The sequence below is a fragment of the Scyliorhinus canicula genome, chromosome 4, assembly GCF_902713615.1.
Source record: "Scyliorhinus canicula chromosome 4, sScyCan1.1, whole genome shotgun sequence".
NCBI classification, from domain to species: Eukaryota; Metazoa; Chordata; class Chondrichthyes; order Carcharhiniformes; family Scyliorhinidae; genus Scyliorhinus; species Scyliorhinus canicula.
This window is the reverse complement of record NC_052149.1, coordinates 3,703,057-3,716,968: the sequence shown is the minus strand read 5'-3', so window position 1 is coordinate 3,716,968 and position 13,912 is coordinate 3,703,057. Positions and strand designations below refer to the sequence as shown.

Here is a 13,912-nt window from a genome sequence, read left to right as displayed (position 1 = left end):
TGAAAGAAGAGATGAAACCCATCTGGTCACTAATATCCTTTAGGGAAGGAAAGCTGCCGCCCTTACCTCGTCTGGCCTCCATGTGACTCCAGACCCACAGCAATGTGGTTGACTTAACTGCCTCAAGGGCAATTAGGGACGGGCAATGCAGTGTGTCACCCAGATCAAGTTCCATGAACGAATAAAAAGATGTTGGTAATTAAGCTCCTTCTGCATGTGGCCTCATTTCGCATTCCACCCACCCTGGTGTGTGTAAAGTGATCAAATCATTTACCAGGTTGAGAATATAATCATCATCTTTATTAGTGTCACACGTAGGCTTACATTAACACTGAAATTAAGTGACTGTGAAAAAGTTTTAGGTATGAAAGGCATGCACTTGATGTAAATATGGCCAAGTTTGATCTTTTAAGATATGAAATAAGCAGAGCAGAAATTTTCATTAGGAGACAAACAAAGGTTGCTGTTGTCAGTTGGTAAATTTCAAAGGGGAATAAAACTTGGAAAATGTCAAATAAATGTATTAAATTATTTGACACAAAAGCAGGGCCAATAGGAAGCACGTGGACGACTTTTAAATTCTGTGAATGGTCCAAGGACAATGCAATCGAATTGAAAAAAAAAAAGTGTAAAAAAAAGTACTAGAGAGATGTTCAGAGATTAGACAAAGTGGCCATGTGAGACCTCCTGGAGTGCTGCTGTGTTGAAAAAGCCACGAGGGAGGCAAGCCACAAGACCATAAGACATAGGAGCAGAATTATGCCAAATCGGCCCATCGGGTCTGCTCTGCCGTGGCTGATATTTTCTCATCCCCATTCTCCTACCTTCTCCCCATAACCGGGGCAGCACGGTAGCATAGTGGTTAGCATCAATGCTTCACAGCTCCAGGGTCCCAGGTTCGGTTCCCGGCTGGGTCACTGTCTGTGCGGAGTCTGCACGTCCTCCCCGTGTGTGCGTGGGTTTCCTCCGGGTGCTCCGGTTTCCTCCCACAGTCCAAAGATGTGCGGGTTAGGTGGATTGGCCATGCTAAATTGCCCGTAGTGCCCTAAAAAGTAAGGTTAAGGGGGAGTTGTTGGGTTACGGGTATAGGGTGGATACGTGAGTTTGAGTTGGGTGATCATTGCTCGGCACAACATCGAGGGCCGAAGGGCCTGTTCTGTGCTGTACTGTTCTAAAGAACTTCTAAAGAACCCCTGATCTCTGTCTTGAAGAGACTGATTTGGCCTCCACAGGCTTATATGGCAAAGAGTTCCACAGATTCACCACCCTCTGGCTGAAGAAATTCCTCCTCATCTGTTTCAAAGGATCGTCCGTTTAGTCTTAGATGGTGTCCTCTGGTTCTAGTTTTTCCTAGAAGTGGAAACATCCTCTCCATGTTCATTCTATCCAAGCCTCGCAGTATCCTGTAAGTTTCAATAAGATACCCCCTCTTCCTTCTAAACTCCCAATGAGTACAGACCCAGAGTCCAAAACCATTCCTCATACAAGCTGTTCATTCCAGGGATCATTCTTGTGAATCTTCTCTGGATCCTTTTCAAGGCCAGCATGTCCTTCCTTAGGAGGTGGGGCCCAAAACTGCTCACAATACTCCAAATGTTGTTGGGGTCTCACCAGAGCCAACCCGGTCTGTCCTTTAGCAAGTAGGGTTTGTTTTAATGGCTCTTGAATTTCCACAGCAGAGGGGAAGTTGCCTGGTCACATTCTCTGTGGTTATTTATGGGATGTGGGTGTTACTGGCTCGGCCAATAATTATTGCCCATCCCTAGTTGTCCTTCAGAAGATGGTGGTGAGCTGCCTTCTTGAACTGCTCTAGTCCTGAGGTATAGGTACACCTACTGTGCTGTTAGGGAGGGAGTTCTAGGATTTTGTCCCAGCCAGTGAGGGAATAGTGATATATTTCCAAGTTGGCATGGTGGGATTCCCAGGTATCTGCTGTTCTAGTCCTTCTAGATGGCAGTGGGTTTGGAAGGTGCTGCCTAAGGAACTTTGGGTGAGTTACTGCAGCGCATCTTGTAGATGGCACAGTGACAGAAGTGCGTCCCTCAATAGTGGAGGGTTGAAGGTTTTGTGGAAGGGGAGCAACCAAGCGGGCTGTTTTGTCCTGGATGGTGTCAAGCTTTTGTTGGAGCTGCATTCATCCAGGCAAGTGGAGAATATTCCATTACACTCCTGATTTGTGCCTTGTAAATGATGGACAGGCTGGGGAGGGGGTGTCAGAAGGAGAGTTACCCACCATAGGATTCCTATCCATTGACCTGCTCTGGTAGCAGAGCTCCAGTATTACTATGTCTAGACCAGTTCAGTTTCTGATCAATGGTAACCCCCAGGACGTTGATTGTGGGGGATTCAGCGATGGTAATGCCATTGAATGTCAACGGGCAGTGATTAGATCCGTGTGGCAGGAATGCAAGTTGTCACCCCGAGCCTGGATATTGTCCAGGTCTTGCTGCATTTGGACATGGACTGCTTCATTATCAGAGAGCTCTGCGAACATCCAAGGAGGTCATCAATGAAGCAGCAAGATATTTGAATCGGTGCAGAAGGAGGCCAGAATCTACAGTGCAGAAGGAGGCCATTCGGCCCATTGAGTCTGCACGGCTCTTGGAAAGAGCACCCTACTTAAGCCCATGCCTCCACCCCAGCCCCATAAACCAGTAACCCTACCTCACCCAAGGGCAATTTAGCATGGCCAATCCACTTAACTGGCACATCTTTGGACCCGGGAGGAAACCCACGCAGACATGGAGAGAACATGCAGACTCCGCACAGACAGTAGCCCAGCGGGAAAATTGAACCTGGGATTCTGGAGCTGTGAAGCAACTGTGCTAACCACTGTGCTACCGTGCTGCATAGGCCACCACATGGAGGAATGAGTGTGATGCCCTGGATCCGAGATGATTGACCTCCAACACCACAACAAATCTTCCTTTGTGCCAGTATGACTCCAACCAGTGTTTCCCACCAATTCCCATTTTGCCAGGGTTCCTTGATGCCAAATGCTGCCTTAGTGTCAAGGGCAGTCACCTCTGGCATTCAGTTCTTTTGCCCATGTTTGAACCAAGGCTGTAATGAGGTCGGTGTGACTCTGGAAGAACCCAAACTGATCAGGTTATTGCCGATTAAGTGCTAATTGATAGCACTGTTATGACTCCTTCCATCACTTTGCTGATGGCGTAGACGGATATTGCAGTAAATGGCTGGGTTAGATTTGTCCAGTTTTTGTATACAGGACACACCCAAGTAATTTTCCACATTGCTGGGTAGATGCCAGTGTTGTAGCTGTACTGGAACAACTTGGCTAGGGGTGCAGCAAGTTCTGGAGCACAAGTCTTTTCAGTACTAATGCCAGGACATTGTCAGGGCCCAGAGCCTTTGCAGTATCCAGTGCCTTCAGCTGTTTCCCGATATCATGGAGTGAATGGTATTGGCTGAAGGCTGACATCTGCGATAAGGCAGATGGATTATCCACTCGGCACTTCTGATGGAAGATTGTTGCAAATGTCTTTTGCGCAGATGTGCTGGGTGATGTGTCATCTGTGTTGGTTGGTCTAACATATACTGCAACTGGATGCAGTAAAACGAGAAACAGGCTTCCGACACAGGAGATGGTCCAACACTGTTTTATTGAACCTGTTGATTGCTGTACATAATCTGCTGTGGGTTGACACTCTTATTAACCTAACTGATAAGTCTTGACCAGACTAACACACTACCACATGGTGATGTTCATTGGCCTGTGCACTGCGACTATCTCTCTAGCAGTGTCCGGAGAGAGAGCGCCTTAATGTCTTGTGGGCTTTATAGTGGTGGTGTCCTGTCTGGTGATTGGTTGTTCTGTGTTGTGTGTTCATTGGTCATTCTATGTGTCAATCACTGCCTGTCTGCATCGCATTATATACACGAGTGGATATTATGACACTACCCCCATTATTGAAGATGGAGGATATTTGTGGAACCTCCTCCAGCAAGTTGTTTAATTGTCCACCTCCATTTATGGCTGGATGTGGCAGGACTACAGAGCTTAGATCTGATGTGTTCATTGTTTAATCACTTTGGTCTATTACTTGCTGTTTGATACACAAGTAGTCCTGGGCTGTAACTTCACCAGGTTGACATCTCACCTTTTGGTATGTTGGTCTTGCTCCTGGCATGCTCTCTTGCATTCCAGGGTTTATCCCCTGGCTTGGTGGTAATGGTAGTGTGGGGGATATGCTGGGCCATGAGGTTGCAGATTGTGGTTGAATCCAATTCTGCTGCTGCTGATGGCTCACAGCGCCTCCTGGACACCCAGTCGTGAATTGCTAGATCTGTTCGAAGCCTATCCCATTTAGCACGGTGGTAGCGCCACACAACACGCTGGAGGGTATCCTCAATGTGAAGACTGTCTCCACAAGGACTGTATAGTGATCACTTCTAACGATACTGTCATGGACAGATGTATGTGCAGCAGGCAGATTAGTGAGGATGAGGTCAAGTATGTTATTTCCTCTTCTTGGTTCCCTCACCACCTGCTGCAGTCCCAGTCTAGCAGCTATGTCGTTTAGGACCCAGCCAGCTTGGTCTGTGGTGGTACTACCGAGTCTTGGTAATGGACATTGAAGGCCCCCACCCAGCGCACATTCTGTACCCTTGCCACCCTCAGTGCTTCATCCAAGTGATGCTCAACATGGGAGGAGTACTGATTCATCAGCTGATGGTGGACAATACATGGTAATCAGCAGGAGGTTTTCTTGCCCATGTTTAACCTGAAGTCATGAGGCTTCATGTGGTCCAGAATCAATGTTGAGGACTCCTGGGGTACCTACCTCCCGACTGTATACCCCTGTGCCACCATCTCTGCTGGGCCTGTCCTGCCAGTGAGACAGGACATACCCCAGGAATGGTGATAGTGGTGTCTGGGACATTCTCTGTAAGGTGTGATTCTGTGAGTAGGACTGCCAGGCTATTGCTGGACCAGTCTGTGAGACAGCTCTCCCAACTTTGGCACAAGCTCCCAGATGTTAGTAAGGAGGAATTTGCAGGGTCTGCAGGGTCAGCAGGGCTGGGTTTGCAGGTTGTTTTCGGTGCTTTGGTCTATCCGGTTTGTGTTTTCATAGCGATTGAATAGTGTTGCCAGACCTTTCCAGATGGCCCACATCGCTATGGGTCTGGACTCACATGTACGCCAGACCAAGTAAGGATGACAAGATTTCCTTCCCTAAAAACATTAGTGAACCAGCTGGGTTTTTACGACAATTGATTTCATGGTTCATTAATTTCAGATAGGAGTTTAAATTCCACCATCTCCATAATGGGATTTGAAACCGGGTCTGCAGATCAAATTTCCCTGGGTCCCTGGATTACTCGTCCAGCGACAATGCCACAACTCCTCCTCCTCCCCCCACCCTGTCATTGGATTGGATTTGTTTATTGTCACGTGTAGAGGTTCTGCATACAGTTGAGACAGATCATCCAATAAATGAAAAAACACCCCAGGGCAAACAAATGCGCAATGTAAATACATAGACGCAGGCATGAAGCATATGGAGTGTAGCACTGCTCGGTAGATTAGGTGTGTGAAGGGATCAGGTCAGTCCATAAGAGGGTCTTTTAGGAGTCTGGTAACAGCGGGGAAGAAACTTTTTAAACCTTAGTCCGTGTTCTCAGACTTTTGTATCACCTGCCCGACAGAAGAAGTATTTCAACTGCGCAAATGTAATCTTATGTTTCGTTTTAATTTGATGTTTAAAATCCCAAAAAAGTGTTACTGGAATTTATGGCTTCGGAATTCAATAAAACAATCTTCGTCACAAAAATACATAAGTGAGTTGTGAAAAAGAGTGTTGTGAAACTCAAGCGGTTTAGGTTGGGATTTACTTTGCACAAACAATTGACAAACAGCCAGGACATAACATTCAGCCAAAACTCTCCACCTTGAGCCAAAACTCTCCACCTTGGTCTTAAACATTTTCAACCCAGTCTTGGAAGGAGTGCCAAAGATCTACAACTTTCACAAAAGGTTTCTTCTCATCAATGAGGGATCCCTTATTCGCAAGCTGCGTCCCCCACTTCTAGTCTCTGCCACGAGGGGAAAATTTATTTTCAATAGCCAGCCTGTCAAGCCCCCTCAGAAACTTACATCAATAAAATCCGGCTTCTGAACTCAAATAGATATGGGTCAGTGTGTCTAACCTTTCCTCAGAACAAACGAGTAATCTTTCCTGAAAGGATCTATAATTGCATCAGAAGCCATTCTTAAAACGAGGCAAAAACCATACCGGTATCCAGATGTGGTCTCGCCAATGCCCCTACAACTGAGCAAAACATCTGCAACTTATGTTCCATTTCCCAACATTCAATTGGTCTTCAATCACATGCTTTACCTGAATACTGCCTCTTCCCAATTCATATACCAGGAGACCCAAGTCCCGCTGAACCTCAATTTTGCAATCATTCAATTTAAATAATTTTCTGCCTTTTTATTCGTCCCTCAAAAAAAATAAGACATTCACATTTGCCCACAGATTCCATCTGCCAAATTTCTGCCCACTCACTCGTCAACCTTTGCAGACACGTGTCCTCTTCCTACCGATCTTTACCGAGGGTCAGCCTGGAATGTTGCTCACGTTCCCAGATTGCAACGCAACCCACAGCTTTCGGATTCCGGCAAGAGTGCAACCAATGGACCACTGACGGGCAGCAAGGGTCTCTGGCCAGTCACACAAAATTTAGGTCACTAGGTCCAAGGGATTGGAGAAGTCCATGAACTTCAGATCCAAGTTTAAAAGTCTTTCAACTCTGATCATCTTGCACGACAAGATCATGTCAACTGAATTGAGTAAATCTTTTGAAATGCCCTCACCTGTATAACACGCCTGCTTAAACCAGTTCTGTCTGCAAGTTTTTGGAGTGTTTGTGCATCTGGATTGTTGTCTTGTGAAAACTGTGCTTGCATTATCTGTAAAACAAAAAATGAACTATGTAGTGTTAGCAAGTCTTCTCTAATTAGCCTAGTGTTGCGAAATGAATTTAAAATTGAGCAGCAAAAAAAGTGTCGCAGGAAAAGTGAGGCACAAGACATTGGAAATCTGAAACAACGGAAAATATTGTAAATACTCAGGGGTCTTGAAGCACAGGTGGAGAAACAGTTGACAACCCTTTGATCATTAACTGGAAAAAAGTTAGCGATGGAATACATTTAAACAGTTTCAGCAATTTTTCCAGTGATGTCAGGTTATCGACCCGAGGCATCAACTCTTCCTTTCTCTCCACACGTGCTACCAGGCTTGCGTATTTCCAACATTGTTATTTTAGAAAAGTACCTTATAGTCCAAGAAAAACCTGTCAATGTAGGATAACAATTTAATATTTTCTCAACGTTGTTTCATAGGAATCTTTGGTATTTAGTGAGTCCTGCAGCTTGATGTAAAGAAAAATAACCCCCTTTATATGGCACTGTTCAAAGACTCAACCCATTCCAAAGTACATCTCTCAGAATGATACAGTGCAGGAAGCCCTTTCACCCAGCGAGTCTGCCACGATGCATGAAAAACACCTGACCTGCCTACCTAAACCCAACATGGCCCATGGCATGTTATGACGTGCCAAGTACTCACCCAGGTATGACGTGCCAAGTACTCACCCAGGTACTTCTTAAAGGATGTGAGGCAACCCCGCTCTACCATCCTCCCAGGCAGTGCATTCCAGACCATCCCCACCCTCTGGGCAAAAAAGGATTTTCCTCAAACCCTCCTACCCCTCACCTTTAACTTGTGTCCCCTCATAACTGACCCTTCAACCAAGGGGAATAGCTGCTTCCACTTCATTGGCAATGGAAGCACTTTTCTGGTGTAATCATTGTTGCAATGCAGGAAAGTGGTAGCCAATTTGATAGAACATAGAACTTAGAACGATACAGCGGCCCTCGATGTTGCACCGACATGGAAAAAAACACTAAAGGCCATCTAACCTACACTATGCCCTTATCATCCATATGCTTATCCAATAAACTTTTAAATGCCTTCAATGTTGGCGAGTTCACTACTGTTGCAGGTAGGGCATTCCACAGCCTCACCACGTGTGTAAAAAACCCACCTCTGACCTCTGTCCTATATAGAACATAGAACATAGAACAGTACAGCACAGAACAGGCCCTCCGGCCCTCGATGTTGTGCCGAACAATGATCACCCCACTTAAACCCACGTAACCCGTATACCCGTAACCCAACAATCCCCCCATTAACCTTACACTACGGGCAATTTAGCATGGCCAATCCACCTAACCCGCACATCTTTGGACTGTGGGAGGAAACCGGAGCACCCGGAGGAAACCCACGCGCACACGGGGAGGACGTGCAGACTCCACACAGACAGTGACCCAGCCGGGAATCGAACCTGGGACCCTGGAGCTGTGAAGCATTGATGCTAACCACCATGCTACCGTGAGGCCCAAATATCTATTACCCCTCAATTTAAGGTCATGTCCCCTCGTGCTAGCCACCTCCATCTGCGGGAGAAGGCTCTCGCTGTCCACCCTATCTAACCCTCTGATGACTGGACAAGTGTTTGTTTTTTTTAAAAAGTTCTGCCATTGAAAGGATTAATATTGCCGCAGGCATCAGGGAGAATATTCCTAGTCTTCTTCCAAAAGTGCTGTGGAATTTTATTTTTTGACACGCACCCGAGATGGAGGAGTGGTCAGGTTCGAAGAGGAGTCCTGCAGGGGGATCCTGTCAGAGGGCCATGGTAACGGCCCCATTGCTGTTAGCGCCAGGAAGTATAGGGGGAGCCCGGTCATGCAATTGACATCAGAGTCTGGAATCAGTTGAGGAGGCATTTTTAAGTTGGAAAGATTGTTGGTGTTGACGCCGTTGCGTGGTAACCACAGGTTGAAGCTGGGGGAGAGGGGTGGGAAGTGGAGGGAGGAGGGGCTGGAGTGGGTTAGGAACATGTTCTCGGAGGGGCTATGGGAGAGGTTTGAGCTGCTGAGAGGCAGAGTTTAGGTATATACAGGTGTGGGACTCGCGCAAAAGGAGTGGAGGGCTTTCCCCAAGCTACCAGAGTATATGCTGTTTGGAGTGACTGCTGTTTCCTGACAATTTGGGGGTGGCGTGATTGGAGATATATACAGGTGGTGAAGATCAAGAGTAAGTGGGAGGAGTTGGGGAAGGAAATAGGGGGCTACGGTGAGGTTGGGGGCTATGGTGAGAGTCGATGCGACAGGTAAACGCAACGTCCTCTATGGGAGGGGCGAGCTTGATTCGGTTCAGGGTAGTGCATAGGGTACATGCGACCAAGGCCAGGATGAGTGGCTACTTCCAAGGGGTGGCCGATGGGTGCGATAGTGTGGGCGGAGACCGGTGAATCATGCACACATGTCCGGGGGCTACGAGAAGCTGGAGAGATACTGGGAAGTTGAGTTTGGAACGCTATCCAAGGTAGTAAAAGGTGGAGGTCAAGCCGGACCCTACAGTGGCAAATTTTGGTTGTCGGAAGTGTCGGAGCTTCTGGAAGGGAACCGATGTTGTGGCCTTCGCCTCGGATTGTTTGGCGAAGGATCCTGTTGAACTAGAGGTCAGGTACGCCGCCGGGGGATTTGTGCAACCTTTCTCCAATTGGAGATGATCAAGTTTGAGTTGAGGGTGTCAGAGGAGGCTGTTCATGATGCTATTTGAGGAGTTGTTCAGTCAGTGGGCAGGGAAGAGGAGGAGGAGAGAGAGAGTGCAAAAGAGGAAAGAATTGTACAAACTATGGATTGTGATTTTATGGACTGTGTATTTGATGTTACAGGTGTTCGGAATAAAATTCATTTTTTTTCTTTTTAAAATAGAGCCTGATGTAGGAGTCCTTGTTGTCGAGATGCTCCAGAGAAGAGTGCAGGGCCAAGGGGATTGCTATGGACTGGTTGTGCCAGTATGTGAATTGCAGTGGATCTAGGCATTCTAGAGTATGGAGTTGATGCGTCCCATGACAACCTCTCTAAGCACTTAATAAATGATGCCAAGGCCACCGGACAATAGTTGTTGAGGCACATCACCTGGTTCTTTGGCTAGTATGATGATGGTCTTCTTGAAGTAAGTGGGAATCTCAGAACAGAGTAGGAAGAGGTTGAGGATGTCCACGAACACACCCACCAGTTGGCCCGCGCAGGTTCGGAGTGCGCAACCATGGACTAGTCAGGACCCGGAGCTTTGTGGGTTCACTTTCAAGAAGGTCGATCTGACCTCCGAGGCTGTGACGATAGGTATGGGCGTGTCCGAGGCTGTTGTGGAAGTTGGCAACCAGCTCAATATGAACATAGCTTCATCAGGGATGGGTGCTCTATTGCCAGAGATTCTCCTCGGCTTTGCTTTGCACCCGTTATATTGTTTAAGCCTTGCCACAACTGACGAGAGTCTGCATCGTTAGTCTAGTATCATCTCTTGGCATCGCAAATGGCTTTGCAGAGGTTGTAACCAGATTTCTTGTATAGGTCAAGGTCACCTGGTCCTGAACGCCTCAGACGGTAGGGATTGGACAAGTTATACTACGGTGAACCATAGTTTCTAGGTGGGGAAGGCACGTACTACCTTCTATGCTTTTGTGATAAGCCGTTGAATTTGAATGCTTCCTTTATCCTGTCTTGTTAGGTCTCATTATTGCAATAGTCTACTAGGCCATTTAGCCAGTGGGTCGATCAGTGTTTGGGCTCCACATGCTCACCCAGGTACTTTTTAAGGATGTGAGGCAACCCGCCTCTACCACCCTCCCAGACTGCACATTTCAGACTCGCCACTCTCTGGGTAAAAAAAGGTTCCTCCACACACACCCCCAAACCTCCCGCTCAGACATTAAACTTGTAATCTCTCATAACGGACTCTTCAACGAAGGGGAACAGCCGCTCCCTATCCACCCCATCCCTGCTCCCTAGTCACCCTGTCCAAGCCCCTCAAATCTTTTACACCTCAATTGGGTCGCCCCTCAGTCTTGTCTGCTCCAGCGAAACAACCCAAGCCTATCCAGCCTCTTATATAGCCTCCAACTTCCTTCCTCTAATGTGACAACCAGAATTGTACACCGTACTCCAGCTGTGGCCTCACCAAAGTTCTTTACAACTTATCATGACACCATCCTATTAACCTGCCCTTCTGCCTTCAGGCATCTATGGACAAAAAAACCCCAAGTCCTTTTATTCCTCAAAACTGTCAGGCCATTGGTTGAATACTTCCTGGTCACAAGTGTAACATCTCGCACTTTTCAGGATTAAATTCCATCTGCCACTTTTCTGCCCATTCCGTCTGATATCTTCCTGCAGCCCAAAACATACTAATCTCACTGTTAACCACCCGTCCAACCTCGTGTCATCCACAAACTCCCCCCCCCACACACACACCCTGCAAAGTCCCCCCCCACACACACCCTGCAAAGTCATCTTGGGGGACCCAGCACAGATCCCTGCAGTAAGCCACTGGTCACAAGTTCCACATTCTCTGGGTAAAGGTGTTTTAACCAAATTCTTGTAGGATCCCCTTGTATTTATATAATCTGGTTTTAGATTCCCCCTTATGTTTTAGTCCCTTATAAAAGTGGAAACATCTGCGCCATGGCTACCCCATCAAACCCTTCAATTTAAAAGGCCCCTCTATCATGTCACATCTCAACCTTTACTTTGTTATCCTTGTAAATTTCTTTCGTATTTCCTCCAGTGCCACTTATGGAAACCAGTCCACATTGATATGCCTTGCCCCTCGCCTCTCCCCCAACACCAACTGATCCTACCTGCTCACTACGCAATCTGGGCTCTTTGTTCAACTCACTGGTCTTGTAACCCAAATCAATTCCCTAACCATGTACCTTACCTGGAGCACAATCTCTTTCTGCAGATAAAATGCTTCCAACAATCAAGACGGAAGAATTCTCCAACTAACCATCTCAATAGAAAAAGAACCTTTGGTGTGAAAAAATGGCAGCACCCAATTCTCCCTCGTGACACAGCAATTAATGATGTCAATAACCATGTGGTCTTCAGTGACACCCATGAACAAATAGATGAACCCCTAATTTCCTTGCCCATTTGTTTTGTTCCTCCCCCATCCAAGTTCAGCCAAAAGTCTGCACCAGGTGCCATTTTCCAAACTTTTAACCCACTCATGCTTCTGTTGACATTAATCCTGATTACTTTCTTCCCATCTTTCACAAGTGGTCTTCATACCTCTGACAATCAAAGCAGCTAGTAGTTCCTCCCAAGTCTGGATCCTCAAGTCATATATCACCATTCATAATTATCACCGTTAGGTAGGAAGGGTAATGAGGGTCCTGCACTCATGGTTTCGGGAGCTAGGTAGAAAATTAGCAACCAGGACTTTGAATATAGCAATATCTGGAAAATCCCATGTGAAAGGGACTAAAGAGGAGGATAAGGCAGATAAATAAGTAGCTGGAAAGGTGGAGGGAGTGCAGGAGCGACCGCATTCAAGACCTACGAGAAGCTCCAGGGGAGGTGAGATAACATTGATTTATTTACTGTCATGTGAACCGAGGTACAGTGAAAAGTATTCTGTGGGCAGCTCAGACAGATCATTCCGTACATGAAAAGAAAATACACAATAAGGCAAACATATAATACACAAAAATACATAGACAGGCATCGGGTGAAGCATTTAAGAGTGTACTACTTGGTAGAGAAGGTGTGCGGAGAGATCAGATCAGTCCATAAGAGGGTCGTTTAGGAATCTGGAACAGCGGAGAAGCAGACGTTTTTGAATCTGTTCGTGGGTGTTCAGACTTTTGTATTTCCTGTCCGATGAAAGAGGTTGAAAGAGAGAGTAATCCAGGTGGGGGGGGGGGGGGGGGCTTTGATTATGCTACCCCCTTTCCCAAAGGTAGTGGGGGGAGGTGTAGATGGAGTTAATGGATGGGAGGGGGAGGCGGGTTCGTGAGATGGACTGGGCGGTGTTCACGAAACTGACATTTGTTGCAGTCTTGGGCCGAGCAGTTGCCATACCAGGCTGTGATGCAGCCAGATTGGATGCTTTCTATGGTGCACCTGTAAAGGCTGGTCAGAGTCGACATGGACGTGCCGTTCCGGAGGAAGTATAGGCACTGTTGTGTTTTCTTGGTCGTAGCGTCGACGTGGATGGACCAGGACAGATTTTTGGCGATGACATCTGTCCAAGCCAGATGGGTTGCAGCTGAGCAGAGCTGGGATCGAGTTACATGCAGGGTGCTTTAAGTGTGCTGCTGGTTGGGCTTCAAACCAACTCTGCAGGGGAACCGAGGGGAAATATGAGAAAATACTGAGGGGGTTGAATGGAACCTGAATAGTAAGTTAGTAGGTGAAGTCAGAGTGAGAGAGATGTAATGACGTATGTGAATGCATAAAGTTCAGCAAATAAGAATGGGGAGTCAGGAGCAGATGTTGCAGCGATAACAGAGATTTGGCTCAAGGAAGTGCAGGATTGGTCGATAAATATTCCTGGATACAAGTTGTTCAGAAAAGAGCAGCACGTGGTTAGCACTGCTGCCTCACAGCACCGAGGTCCCAGGTTCAATCTCGACCCCGGGTCACTGCCTGTGTGGAGTTTGTACATTCTCCCCATGTCTGCATAGGTCTCACCCTCATAACCCAATGATGTGCACGTTAGGTAGATAGGGGCAATCCCTTAATTGGAAAAAGTAATTGGGTACTCTTCTGTATTAAAAAACTTACAAAAGTTCAGAACAGGTAGGGAAAGGAGAGCATTGCAGTGCTGGAGAAAGAGGATGTCTCCCGAGGGGACTCAAATCAATTTGGCTAGAACCAAGGGACAAAGAGTGCAATGACTATAGATCGGCAAATTGAGAGAAGGATGTAGAATTACAAATTTGCAGGCAAATTACAGAGAGATGCAAACATCATAGAGAGAGGGGTTATAATGGAGTACATTTAGTTATCAGAATGTAGCCTGAACAACAA

At 46.8% G+C, this 13,912-nt stretch overlaps 1 protein-coding gene across 1 annotated transcript in view; it reads right to left on the bottom strand.

The window, feature by feature from the left end:
• Positions 1-13,912, bottom strand: part of lhx8a (LIM homeobox 8a) — a 48,139-nt gene that overhangs the window by 15,394 nt on the left and 18,833 nt on the right. The window contains exon 4 of the mRNA XM_038793414.1: positions 6,842-6,937. Coding sequence (XP_038649342.1) covers positions 6,842-6,937 — 96 coding nt within the window. The remainder of the gene's footprint in view (positions 1-6,841; positions 6,938-13,912) is intronic.